The 14,211-nt window shown below is 37.6% G+C and overlaps 1 protein-coding gene across 3 annotated transcripts in view; it reads right to left on the bottom strand.

The window, feature by feature from the left end:
- The window catches only part of ZFR (zinc finger RNA binding protein), an 81,986-nt gene that overhangs the window by 56,600 nt on the left and 11,175 nt on the right, over positions 1–14,211 (bottom strand). For 2 of the 3 annotated variants that reach the window (XR_006337777.1, XM_043887222.1), the window contains exon 3: positions 1,467–1,490. The exons of the other annotated variant lie outside the window; for it this stretch is intronic. Coding sequence is in view for 1 of the 2 variants with exons in the window: in XM_043887222.1 (XP_043743157.1) it covers positions 1,467–1,490 (24 nt within the window). In the remaining variant the exon portion in view is untranslated. The remainder of the gene's footprint in view (positions 1–1,466; positions 1,491–14,211) is intronic. 3 annotated transcript variants of the gene reach the window in all.

Here is a 14,211-nt window from a genome sequence, read left to right as displayed (position 1 = left end):
AACATAATACAATTTAATTTTTAAAATCTAGGAGTTCAATCAACTTAAAAGCACATTTCCCAGTAATTTAATCATGGACTACAAAAGAACAGGTACGAACTTAATAAACCACCTAACCAAATACCCTATTTGTTATTGTTGCATAATTTTCATCCCTTAGTCTAAATAAATTAAGAGAGTCACACATATTGTTTCAGATCAAAAGATCATTATCACAAAGCAGGGAGGACAAACTGAGATAAGAAGCAGTACTAGGAAGAAAAACTGATCAAATTAGAAGCTTAAAAAATTATCTTCTGTATGTAAAGTTCTTTATTATGTTCTGTAGTTTTAAAATACTGTATTCTAGCTCCAATTATGGAAAACATTTAAGGTAGAAACTGTTACTGACATGACTTAAATATTTCTGATGCTCTAAGGCAGTGGTTCTCAACTAGGGGAGAACCTCCTGGTTCTCTATGCCCTCCTGGAGATACCTGGTCATGTCTGGAGATATTTTTGATGATCAAACTGCAGAGGAGAAGGTGGTGATGCGTGCTACTGGTATTTAGTGGGTAGAGGTCAGTGATGCTGTTATATAGCCTATAAAGGACAGCTATTCACAGCAAAGAATTATCCAAAGAATGCCAACAGTGCTGAGGTTCTATCTCTAGAGTACAGATTGTACAATGCAATATTTATTATATTAGATACATTTTCCAGGTTATAGGCAGCAATCATTATACACATTTCTTTCTCTCTTAAAAATGCAGCACATGCTGCAAAAGGAGACCTAAGTCAGATGCTTTGCAATCGTAACTATTTAGACCTCAAAGAGACAAAAACATTTTCCAAAACTCTAATAAATTAATCTTCAGGTAAAGTTCTTAAAATAACATTTACTTTAATTTTTAATTTGAGAGCCTAAGTCACATAAAACAAGGCCCACAGATTTTAGTATATAAAAACATTTTTGTTGTTTTAGGTTCTCTGAGTAAGTAATACATTCACAATCACACCTGCTAAAGCTCTATTACCAAGGCAGAAATGCCTTCTTAAAAAAAAGGATAGCCCCAACAGTTATTTAAGTTGACAGGTTTTAGTTGACCATATGTTTTTTTTTAATTTTTTTTATGACCATATGTTTTAGTACGAGTCAAAAGTACAGCTAAGAAAAAAAATACCTAACATAGCTGAAGCTGCACTAATAAACTAGTGTGCCTGATTCATGGGTTACAGTACAGGATATTCTTCACTGGTATGCACAATACCAAAAAAAATATGGCATAGAATTAAAATCTGGGGCCATCATATTTTAACTGTATTATGGAAGACACTGACAATTAGAATGTATTCAAAAGGAATCAGTATGAAGTTTATAAGTATGGGTATTATTTTACATAAAAAGTAAAGGACCTAGGGACATTCAGTCTAGAAAAGGTGACCTTGGAAGATATGATAGCTGCCTTCTAATAGAAGAAACTTACTCCATGCTGCTCCAGAGAACAGAACTAGAACCAATGGATGGAAGGGTGGCAGATTTCAGCCCAATATGAAAAAGAAAAAAAAACAAAAACTTAGAACAGAGTCCAAAGAAACTCTTATAATTTCTATTTGGATGAGGTTTTCCACATTTTGACACTAAAAATTAGCTAACATTCTCTACATATATGCCAATTATAAGACAGGAAAAAGGAAGTTTAAACTGGAATAGTGGGAAATTAGATGGGCATTGACATTTTCTATGGATAATTCCACATCGTTAGGAAAAATTCCAGTAACGTGTACTTCTTCAAAATTCCTAGAACTGCGAAAAAGAATCATGTTTAAAACTGTGGAACTTGTATTTAACATTTACTGGTAAGATTTCGCACATACAGGCTATACGGCTACATAAAAATCCAGAGAGTCTTGAATTCCTATACTGTTTCCATTCATCCCACTGCTCTTCATCGAGCATCTGTTCACATTTTATGCTCCCCAAAATATGTCCTACAGGACAAAAAGCAAAAGTTGGAGTAGAACAGGAATATCAAGTATACTAGGCAGGCAATTTGATGTATACTGCCTCTGATCTTTAGAAGTCCACGCAGCTCAGGGATGGATGACCTTGTGCTCTGGTTTATGCCTACTGCCCCACATATTTATTAATAGTATTCTCACTCTCCTATGTCTCAATTTGAACAATAAATTTTATAGTCACCCTTCCCAGCAGCCATATAAAAAAAGATGCCAGTGCATTTAGCAATTACCATATATTTACATCCTTAAGGTTAACTAATCTAACTTGCTCTGTACAACCAGGTCCCTAACCATAATCTGGACTGGAACCACAGCCTCCACCAAAGCATCATGAAGGATGATGATCCACTCTCAGTTCTCAGGGAGTCAAGGGCTAGGGCAGCTGACAGCAGTTAAGAATAAAGATTCTCTGATCTGTTATCTTAGATCCATCTGGGAAATTTTCCCTTTCAATTTCAAATACCTTTAGAAGAATGGTCTTTTACATGACACAGATGACCACACTGGACTATACTAACTCAATTAAATATCAAGTAGCTAAGTTTACGGAGAAGGCAACGGCACCCCACTCCAGTACTCTTGCCTGGAAAATCCCATGGACGGAGCAGACTGGTAGGCTGCAGTCCATGGGGTCGCGAAGAGTCAGAAATGACTGAGCGACTTCACTTTCACTTTTCACTTTTATGCACTGGAGAAGGAAATGGCAACCCACTCCAGTGTTCTTGCCTGGAGAATCCCAGGGATGGAGTCGCACAGAGTCGGACACGACTGAAGTGACTTAGCAGTAGCAGCTAAGTTTAAACAATTAATTTTTAAGAATTCAGGTCAAGTTCAAATTAGTTTATGTAAAATTAATCTTAAGTTGAAACGGTTCAAATCAAGGTTTTTGCCTAGTCTCAAGTGTTAGAATAAAATGTGTTAAGTTATACCTCTATATAAAATTTAAGACTTACTCATCTTTATGGAGAAGGAAATGGCAAACCACTCCAGTATTCTTGCCTGGCAAATCCCAAGGACAAAGGAGCCTGGTGGGCTACAGTCCATGAGGTCGCAAAAAGTCAAACCCAACTGAGCACACACGCACAACTGTCTTTAAGTTGTTTCTTAAATCGGGAACTCCCTGGCATTCCAGTGGTTAGAACTCCAAACTCTCACTGCCAACGGCCCCAGTTCAATCCCTGGTTGGGAAGTAAAATCCCACAAGTCATGTGTTCCCCCCCACCAATCTTAAGTAAAACAGAACATAAAATAAAAACCCACATCCTGTGCCACAGAAATAATCTGTGAAATGAGATTTTCATTTACCAAACAACCAGGAGAGCAGAAGCTTTTATTTAGATGATAATATCCTTTGTGAATAAATTAAATCTTATCAGTTTCAGTCACTTTTAAAGTGCAACAAACTAAAAAACAAATTATGAAACAAACATAGGAAATCAACATGGGTAAGAAAGCTTAAGAAATAATCAGACATAAAATAGGAATGGCATTTCTCTTGAGGGGGGAGAATTTAGGATATTACTGATATTAAAGAGTAAAAAAGTATGTTTCACATTCCTAAACTGTTTACCTTCAGCTTAAGAACCGAAGCTAAAGATGTTCAAACTACCACACAACTGCACTCATTTCAAGGTAATGCTCAAAATTCTTAAAGTTAGACTTCAACAGCATGTGAACCAAGAACTTGCAGATGTATAAGCTGGATTGAGAAAAGGCAGAGAAACCAGAGATCAAATTGCCAACATTCACTGGATCATAGGGAAAGCAAGAGGATTTCAGAAAAATATCTATTTCTGCTTCATTGACTATGCTAAAGCCTTTGACTGTGTGGATCACAATAAACTGTGGTAGATTCTTAAAGAGATGGGAATACCAGACCACCTTAACTGTCTCCGGAGAAACCTGTCTACAGGCTAGGAAGCAAGAGTTAGAACCAGACATGGAACAATGGACTGGTTCAAAATTGGGAAAGGAGTACATCAAGTGTGTATACTGTTACCCTGATTATTTAACTTCTATGCCGAGTACATCATGCAAAATGCTGGGCTCAATGAAGCAGGAGCTGGAATGAAGACTGCTGGCAGAAACAGCAACTACCTCAGAAACGCAGCTCACACTACCCTAACGGCAGAAAGCAAAGAGTAACTAAAGAGCCTCTTGATGAAGGTGAAAGAGGAGAGTGAAAAAGCTGGCTTAAAACTCATCATTCAGAAAACTAAGATCATGGCATCTGGACCTATCACTTCATAGCAAACAGACAGAGAAAAAGTGGAAACAAGGGCAGATTTTATTTTCTTGGGCTCCAAAATCATTCTGGATTGTGATTGCAGCCATGAAATTAAGATGCTTGCCCTTGGAAGGAAAGCTATGACAAACCTAGACAGCATATTAAAGAGCAAAGACATCACTTTGCTGACAAAGGTCCATACAGTCAAAGCTATGATTTTTCCAGTAGTCATGTACAAATGTGAGAGTTGGACCATAAAGAAGGCTAAGTGACAAAAAATTACGCTTTCAAATTGTGGTGTTGGAGAAGACAACGAGAGTAACTTCAACAGCAAGGAGATCAAACCAGTCAATCCTAAAGGAAATCAACTCTGAATATTCATTGGAAGGACTGATGCTGAAGCTCTAATACTTTGGCCACCTGATGCGAAGGGCCAACTCACTGGAAAAGATCCTGGATGCTGGGGAAGATTGAGAGCAGGAGGAGAAGCGGGTGACAGAGGATGAGATGGTTGGATGGCATCATCAACTCAATGGACATGAGTTTGAGTAAGCTCCTGGAGATAGTGAAGGACAGGGATGCCTGGTATGCTGCAGTCCATGGGGTCACAAAGAATCAGACATGTCTTAGCTACTGAACAACAACAAAGCTGAAAGCAAAGCCAGTCAGAAGTCTTATCAAAATAAATAGCCAGCCAAAATGACCAGATATTACTATAAACTGAAAAAGAAACAAGAATGATTCCATGGGAAATGAATAACTCAAAGCAACAGTAGGAATTTTCAAAATTTCCAATTTGTATCTATAAAATAAGAACTTTACACCAGTTAGAAGATAAAAATGAAGGACATGAACAAGATAAAGAAAATGATTAAAGAGGAAGGATAAATATAGCAGGTCTAAAATTCTAACAAGAAGGAATTCTAGAGAAAAGAAAAAAAGCAGATGGAAGAAATGAAGAAATAAAATTTCCCCACTCTTGAAGGGAGGAATATTTTCAAATTCAGAGGTCTACAGAGTGCAGAACAGAAAGAAAGGACAACACTGACATTTAGCATTTCATAACACCTCAAGACAAAGAGAAAAAAATCCTTTAACTCTCCTGACACAAACAAAACAGATTACCTACATATAACTAAATGAAAATCAGACTTATTTTTAACACTAGTGGTTGGAAGACAATATGGTAATATCTTGAAAATTCAAGGGAAAATGGTTATTAATGTGGAATTCTGCACCCAGCAAAACTATTAACACAGAATATAAATTCTGACATTTAAGGTCTGAAGTTTACCTCCTATATGCCTTTTCTTAGGAAGCTACATGAAAACGTACTTAAGCAAAAAATAAAACAAGAAAAATAACATGCAATTCCACAAACAGTGGATTCAAACCAGGAGAGTGATAAAAGCCCAGGTGAGCAGTAATACAAAGGCCCAGAAAGGCAGAGTTTATGAGACTGCAATCAGAGGAAGGACAGAAGCCTCCAGGAGAAAGATGTTCAGGAAGACAGATGACTGGACAATATACAGCAGGCCAGGAGACTGGTGAAATCTCAGGATATAATCAAGGCACCAAGAAGACTTGGGTGAAAAACAGGATAATGAAAGACTTCAGGAAATATGAAACTGGTCAAGAAAAATAATGATCACAACTGAGCAACTAGTAGAGTGTAAAAAAAGGAAAACCCATTTGAACTTGAGCCTAGAAAGATTATTAAGTGATACAGGGTTATAAAATGGGAATTCTAGGAATTCTAATCATAGATCAGTACTTGGCACCACAGTAAATACTATTTACAGTTATAAAAATGAAATGGTTTTTGCTTTCAAGTTTTAGAATCAACCTAAATCACGGAAGGTCAACTGTTACAGAACGCAATGTAAATGCTATCACAAGGAAAACTATAGCTGAGTAGAGGGATGGAGTGGAGAAAGAGGGAAAGTAAAGTAGAAGAATTTAAAGATTCTTAACAGTACCAAGATACTATCAGCTTGTGATGGAACTACAACAGAACTGACAGTATTGTTGAAGACAGACAGCCGTATTACTGAATTCGGGGAGAAATATGAGAAGCATGAGAGTGTATATATGAACTCCTAACCATGATTTTAAGAAGTTAAAATATAATGCATAGTTGATAAATTAAGATATAAAAACACAGCATACTATTTAGTGATATGGAGGTTAGAAATAAAACCAAGATATATTAAAGGTGACGGTCCCTGGGAAGTGGAATTGGGAGGCAGGGAGAAGGAAAATAAGGGACTTGTTATCATTAAGTCCTTCTATCTATTTTTAATTAGTTAATGCATTACTCTGGGAAAAGGGAAGCATAAGATATTAGAACAGAATTCTCAGACAGGCAACTTTAATGACTAACAAACCAGCCCTAACTTTATATACTCCCTTCTAGTTATTCCAATACAACTCTACATCTGCATTACTGGCCTCAACCTGAATCTATACCTGACTCTGGGCCCATCTTTCAAATTCCATTAATATGACCTGGCTTTATATTACACTACTAAATTTACAGTCACTACTGAAATCACAACAAGTTATGTGTACAAATGGCTTGTCCACATACATGGCATCTAGTAACAGGGAAAATATTCCTACATCTCAGTTAATTTCTATACAGTGGTTCTCAAAATGTGATCCAAGGACAGCTAAGGGTCCCTAAGATTATTACAGAGGGTCCATAAGGTTGGTTCTCCTTTTTCAATTACAAATTGCCTTCATGTATTTTAATCCAAACTTACTGCAACAGACTAAATGCAAAAGCAGATGTGAGAATCCAACCATCTTAATGAATCAACCATCTTATCTCTATATCCACAGAAATACTAAAAAGATTTGTAAAAATGAAAAACAATGCTTCCCATCTCACTACTTTTTTCGTGGTTGGAATATAGTTACTTTTCATAAAGATATTCTTGGTTAGCATGTAGTGGCTTTACTATTATTTTAAAACAATTTTATAAATATTTTAGAAATTCCTAATACAGTAAATATTAGTGTAATCCACATAAACAGAAGTATTTTTTTTTTGGTTTTAATAATTACAAGTTAGAAGGGCCCCAGAACCATAAAGTTTGAGAATCACCATTTTATGATACAGAACATTAACTTAAGATCTGTGATGGTATTCACCGTTCATTTTCCTGCTCTTATTACCTCTTTGAGCAAAATGCTTCCTTCTATCTTATGACAGAGAAACAGTATTTGTTTTCCATTAAAATGAGCAGTGCATGAGTGGCCAGAGGTCTGTTGCCTAAACCTGTAACAGTCTTATCTAGGGCTCCAAATCTCCTCCTGGTTAACTGCTATACATACCAATTTCTGTGTTAAGAGAGACATCAAAGGCATTGGGAAGTAAAGGCTCAGAACTTTGGAACCCCCAAAAGAAACTAACAGAAAGTGAATTAGGAAAAAGCCCACTTTCCCCTTTAAGGGAGAACTGTATGGAAACTTTCTTGTCTGAGCCTTGGCTCTAGGTAAAGGAGAGAAGGCTCTTCTTTGATAATACTTAACAAATGAGCACTCTCCTAGATTGGGCTCTGGAATTCACATTATCTGACCAGGGAAAACACCAAACCAAGTAGTTATCTCTGTGCTGACAATGCTTCCAGGTGCCACAGAATCCAGATTTCTCTCTAATGCTACAATCCTGCAAGAAAGAGATCTCAAACATGAAACCCATAAGAAAATAAGATACTATGAGCAAGAGCTTGCAAAATTATTAAAAAACTGAGAAAACTACAATTATTAGAATTATTGGATACAAAACAGAAAATAAACACACTAAAGAGATAGTCTGGAGAAGGCAATGGCAACCCACTCCAGTACTCTTGCCTGGAAAATCCCATGGACGGAGCAGAGTGGTAGGCTGCAGTCCATGGGGTCGCTAAGAGTCAGACACAACTGAGTGACTTCACTGTCACTTTTCACTTTCATGCATTGGAGAAGGAAATGGCAACTCACTCCAGTGTTCTTGCCTGGAGAATCCCAGGGACGGGGGAGCCTGGTGGGCTGCCGTCTATGAGGATGCACAGAGTCGAACACGACTGAAGCGACTTAGCAGCAGCAAAGAGATAGTCAAAACCAAGACCAAGAGGTCAATCAAAAACAACCAGATGAATGGAAACAATTTTCAGAAATTAAATACAGTACATAAAAATTAGAATCTTAGAAAAGGCATAACGGATTAGATATAGCTGGTCAAAAAAAAAAATCTATAAACCTACCCAGAATGCACACAAAGAGATGAAAGATATCAAAGAGGTTAAAAGACCAGGAGGAAAGAATAAAAAATGGTAACTTGCAACTCACTGGAGCTACAAATGAAGAAAAAGAATGGGAGAGAGGAAACATCTAAACAGAATGTCTGATATAACAATCCTCATGTCCACGAGTCCCAACTAATCCAAAGTAAGATTAAATAAGGAACTCTCACCAAAATCCATCTGAGTGAAACCGTAAACACCAAAGAGCGAGAAGCACAACTAGGCTGAGGAAAAAAATTCCCTAAAGACTAAGTGATGACTTCTCAAGAATGAGAAGGGAGAAATGAAGATATTTGAGATTAAAAAAAACAAAACAAAACAAAAACCTGTTCTTAGTAAACCCGTATTAAAGGACATTCTCAAAGATTTACTTTAGGAAGAAAGAAAATGATCTCAGGATGAATGAACGTTAAGTTAAAATAAAAAAAAGGTAAATCTGAAGGCAAATTTAAATAATCACTGGCTATATAAGGTAGTTTTGTCCAACAACTGTCACAGGGTTTAGAAATTCTAAAAACAATGAAAGCACAAAATGAAGAGGCAACTGATCAAAGCTAATCAACTTTGATCAACTGATCAAAGTTGAGCATTTTAAGTCCTTGTTCTGTTTAGGAAGGTAATGTAAAGGTATCTTCCTAAACAGGTAAAGTAAAGGTAATGATTAACTTCAGATTAAATTAAAAATGTGAAATTTCTAGAGGAATCACCATAGGACAGATGTGGAATGTTTAATTTCTGACCTTGAAAGGCAATGAGGGGAAAAATAATCTCAGAAAATGTAGCTAGCTTCTGTCACTTACATTACTAAATGTGCTTTTTTTCCTCTGGAAACTACTGTTGAATGTATCTGTTTCAACTTTGGATAACACAGTAAAGTAACTGATAAAACATTTTTTTTCCTTCTCTTGGCACACAAAACACAACCTTTCCATTAGCCCAAATTTAATGTTCAATACTGTTGGACTCTTCTAGGTCAAATTATAGGATTTTCTATGTCTACAAAACTTCTGACAAATTTATCTTCTTTATATTTAATATTTAATAATGTTGAGAATGATGAAAAAAGACATACTACCTTTAGGTATTCCTTAAACTTGCTATGTCATGCTCCATTACCTGTACAATGCTATTAAAACAATAACTGCATCATTGTAGAATTTTGGAAGAAACTTACATTCAGGCTCTATTTTCTTCTTAAAAACCAGAATAAATAAAATAACCAATCCTACAATTTCTACCAACTCATTAGATTTGTAGACTACAAGGGAGAAGGATGGTTAAATATCTGGATTAAATATCCCAGTTGTGGATGTGACTGGTGATGGAAGTCAAGTCAGATGCTTTAAAGAGCAATATTGCATAGGAAGCTGGAATGTTAGGTCCACGAAGCAATGCAAATTGGAAGTGGTCAAACAGGAGATGTCAAGAGTGAACATCTTAGGAATCAGCGAACTAAAATGGACTGAATACGTGAGTTTAACTCAGATAACCATCATATCTACCACTGTGGGCAAGAATCCCTTAGAAGAAATGAAGCAGCCATCATAGTCAACAGAAGAGTCCAAAATGCAGTACTTGGCTGCAATCTCAAAAATGACAGAATGATCTCTGTTTGTTCCCAAGGCAAACCATTCAATATCACAGTAATGCAAGTCTATGCCCCGACCAGTAATGATGAAGCTGAAGTTGAATGGTTCTATGAAGACCTACAAGACCTTCTAGAACACACACCCAAAAAAGATGTCCTGTTCATTTTAGGGGACTGAAATGCAAAAGTAGGAAGTCAATAGATACCTGTAGTAACAGGCAAATTTGGCCTTGGAGTACAAAACGAAGCAGGTCAAAGGCTAACAGAGTTGCCAAGAGAACACACCAGTCTCAGCAAACACCCTCTTCTAACAACACAAGAGAAGACTCTACATGTGGACAACACCAGATGGTCAATACAGAAATCAGACTGATTATATTCTTTGCAGCCAAAGATGGAGAAGCTCTATACAGTCAGCAAAAACAAGAGCAGGAGCTGACTGTGGCTCAGATCATGAACTCCTTGTTGCCGAATTCAGACTTAAATTGGAGGAAGAAGTTCCCTACTAGACCATTCAGGTTTGACCTAAATTAAATCCCTTACGATTATACAGTGAAACGGACAAATAGATTCAAGGGATTAGATCTGATAGGCAGAGTGCCTGAAGAACTATGGACAGAGGCTCGGGACATTGTACAGGAGGCAGGGATCAAGACCATCCGCAAGAAAAAGAAATGTAAAAAGGCAAAACAGTTGTCTGAGGAAGCCTTACAAACAGCTGAGAAAAGAAGAGAAGCTAAACGCAAAGGAGAAAAGGAAAGATATATCCCTTTGAATGCTGAGTTCCAAAGAATAGCAAGGAGACATAAGAAAGCCTTCCTCGGTGATCAATGCAAATAGAGGAAAACAACAGAATGGAAAGACTAGAGATCTCTTCAAGAAAACTGGAGGTACCAAGGGAAATTTCATGCAAAGATGGGCACAATAAAGGACAGAAATGTTATGGACCTAACAGAAGTAGAAGATATTAAGAAGACTGGAGAATATATTCTGTGGCAAGAATACACAGAACTATACAAAAAAGATCTTCATGACCCAGATAACTACAACGGCATGATCACTCACTTAAGAGCCAGACATCTTGGAGTTCAAAGTCAAGTAAGCCTTAGGAAGCATCACTACGAACAAAGCTAACGGAGGTGATGGAAATCCAGTTGAGCTATTTCAAATCCTAAAAGATGATGCTGTGAAAGTGCTGCACTCAATATGCCAGCAAATTTGGCAAACTCAACAGTGGCCACAGCACTGGAAAACGTCAGTTTTCATTCCAATCCCAAAGAAAGGCAATGCCAAAGAATGCTCAAACTACTGCACAACTGCACTCATCTCACATGCTAGAAAGGTAATGCTCAAAATTCCCCAAGCCAGGCTTCAACGGTACGTGAACCATGAACTTCCAGATGTTCAAGCTGGATTTAGAAAAGGCAGAGGAACCAGAGATCAAATTGCCAACATCTGCTGGATCATCAAAAAAGCAAGAGAGTTCCAGAAAAACATCTACCTCTGGTTTACTGACTATGTGAAAGCTTTGACTGTGTGGATCACAACAAACTGTGGAAAATTCTTCAAGAGATGGCAATACCAGACCATCTGATCTGTCTCCTGAGAAATCTGTATGCAGGTCAAGAAACAGTTAGGACTGGACATGGAACAAACAAACTGGTTCCAAATCGGGAAAGGAGTATGTCATGGCTGTATACTGTCACCCTGCTTATTTAACTTACATGCAGAGTACATCATAAGAAATGCTGGGCTGGATGAGGCACAAGCTGGAATCAAGATTGCCGGGAGAAATATCAATAACCTCAGATACACAGATGACACCACACTTATGGCAGAAAGCGAACTAAAGAGTCTCTTAATGAAAGTGAAAGAGGAGAGTGAATATGTTGGCTTAAAACTCAACATTCAGAAAACTAAGATCATGGCATCCGGTCCTATCCCTTCACAGCAAATAGATGAGGAAACAATGCAAACAGTGACAGACTTTATTTTCTTGAGCTCCAAAATCACTGCAGATGGTGACTGCAGCTATGAAATTAAAAGACCCTTGCTCCTTGGAAGAAAAGCTATGATCAACCTAGACAGCATATTAAAAAGCAGAGACATTAATTACTTTGCCAACAAAGGTCGGTCTAGTCAAAGCTATGGTTTTTCCAGGAGTCATGTATGGATGTGAGAGTTGGACTATAAAGAAAGTTGAGTGCCGAGGAATTGATGTTTTTGAACTGTGGTGTTGGAGAAGACTCTTGAGAGTCCCTTGGACTCCAAGGAGATCCAGCCAGTCCATCCTAATGGATATCAGTCCTGAATATTCACTGGAAGGACTGATGTTGAAGCTGAAACTGCAATACTTTGGCCACCTGATGTGAAGAACTGACTCCTTGGAAAAGACCCTGATGCTGGGAAAGACTGAAGGTGGGAGAAGGGGACAACAGAGGATGAGATGGTTGGATGGCATCACCAACTCTATGGACATGAGTTTGAGTAAGCTCTGGGAGTTGGTGATGGACAGGGAAGCCTGGTGTGCTGCAGTCCATGGGGTCGCAAAGAGTCAGACATGACTGAGTGACTGAACTGAATACTGAGTAAATTCAGGCTGTATTTTCTTCTTAAAAACCAGAACAAATAAAATAACCAATCTTACCATTTCCACCAACTCATTAGATTTGTAGACTACAAGGGAGAGGGATGGTTAAATAGCATATGAACTGTTTAACAGTTTTCTTGAGATCTTTTAACTCTCAATGTTGTACTGTTCTGTGCTTAGTCGCTCAGTCATATCTGACTCTTAGCAACCCCATCAACTGTAGATCGCTGGTTCCTCTGCCCTTGGGAATTCTTCAGACAAGCATATAGGAATGGGTTGCCATGCCCTCCTCCAGGGGATCTTTCCAACTCAAACCCAGGTCTCCCATATTGCAGGTGGATTCTTTAATCTCCCTGACCCAGGAATTAACCAGGGTCTCTCCTGCATTGCAAGTGGATTCTTTACCAGCTGAGCTACCACCAGGAGAAATGTCATTTGGATCCACTGAACCTCATTCTCTCCTTTTCAGCATTTTTGAGGTTATCTGACCATTTACATATGAATAAGGGATAATGAAAAACTATAAGAAAATTTGCAATATGAATTATAGCAAATTCAAATTCTTACTCCACATATAGACAAAATGGACCATGTTCTCTGAACATAGCTGCTCATCAACTTTAATGCAGAACATGAAACATGTCCATCTGTAAATGCTAGTTCCCCATTTTAATTATTTCTCTAATGAGTTCCAACTCTTCATTACTTCCAGTTCTTCTTCCTACATTTGAATTGTCAACATACAATGCTTTAAAAAGTTTTGAAATGTTTTATGGCTCATATTGTGCTGGAGAGAGAAAGATGATGATGACCATATTTGATTCATAATTGTAAAACATCATTAATTTTTTGTTTTGGAATGATCTAATGAATCTTTTAATTTCTACACCATCTATTTCCTTCCAACTACCTTTGAATACATACCTGTCTTGAGGATCTGTCCACTAATGCACCGTATCGAGTAAATGTTAGTTCACAAACATCACAAAACAAGAAAGATTTCTGCAACATATACTTTGAGCAAAATGGGATGTTCCGAATATTGTCACAGAATATTACATAATGAAGTCCTTCCTATTAACTATATGAGAGTACTTTTCTTTTTTTATCCTTAGAAATATACTGTTCATTTACTGATTCTTCAGTGTGAAAAAATTAATCTCAGACAGTGGTCCGCAACTTTTTTGGCACCAGGGACCAGTTTCATGAAAGACAATTTTTCCACAGATGGGGGGAGGGGATGGTTTGGGGATGATTCAAGTGCATTACATTTATTGTGCATTTATTTCTATTATTATTACATTGTAATATATAATGAATAAATTATACAATTGCCACCTGGGCTTCCCAGGTGGCACTAGTGGTAAAGAACTTGCCTGCCAATGCAGGAGATGCAAGAGACGCAGGTTTGATCCCTGGATTGGGAAGATCCCTTGGAGGAGGAAACACAACCCTCTAGTATTCTTGCCTGGGGAATCCCATGGACAGAGGAGCCTCGCAGGCTACAGTCCACAGG

Source organism: Cervus elaphus, chromosome 25 (genome assembly GCF_910594005.1).
Source record: "Cervus elaphus chromosome 25, mCerEla1.1, whole genome shotgun sequence".
Taxonomy (NCBI): Eukaryota; Metazoa; Chordata; class Mammalia; order Artiodactyla; family Cervidae; genus Cervus; species Cervus elaphus.
Note: the sequence above shows the minus strand (reverse complement) of the source record. Positions and strands in the feature narration are given on the sequence as shown.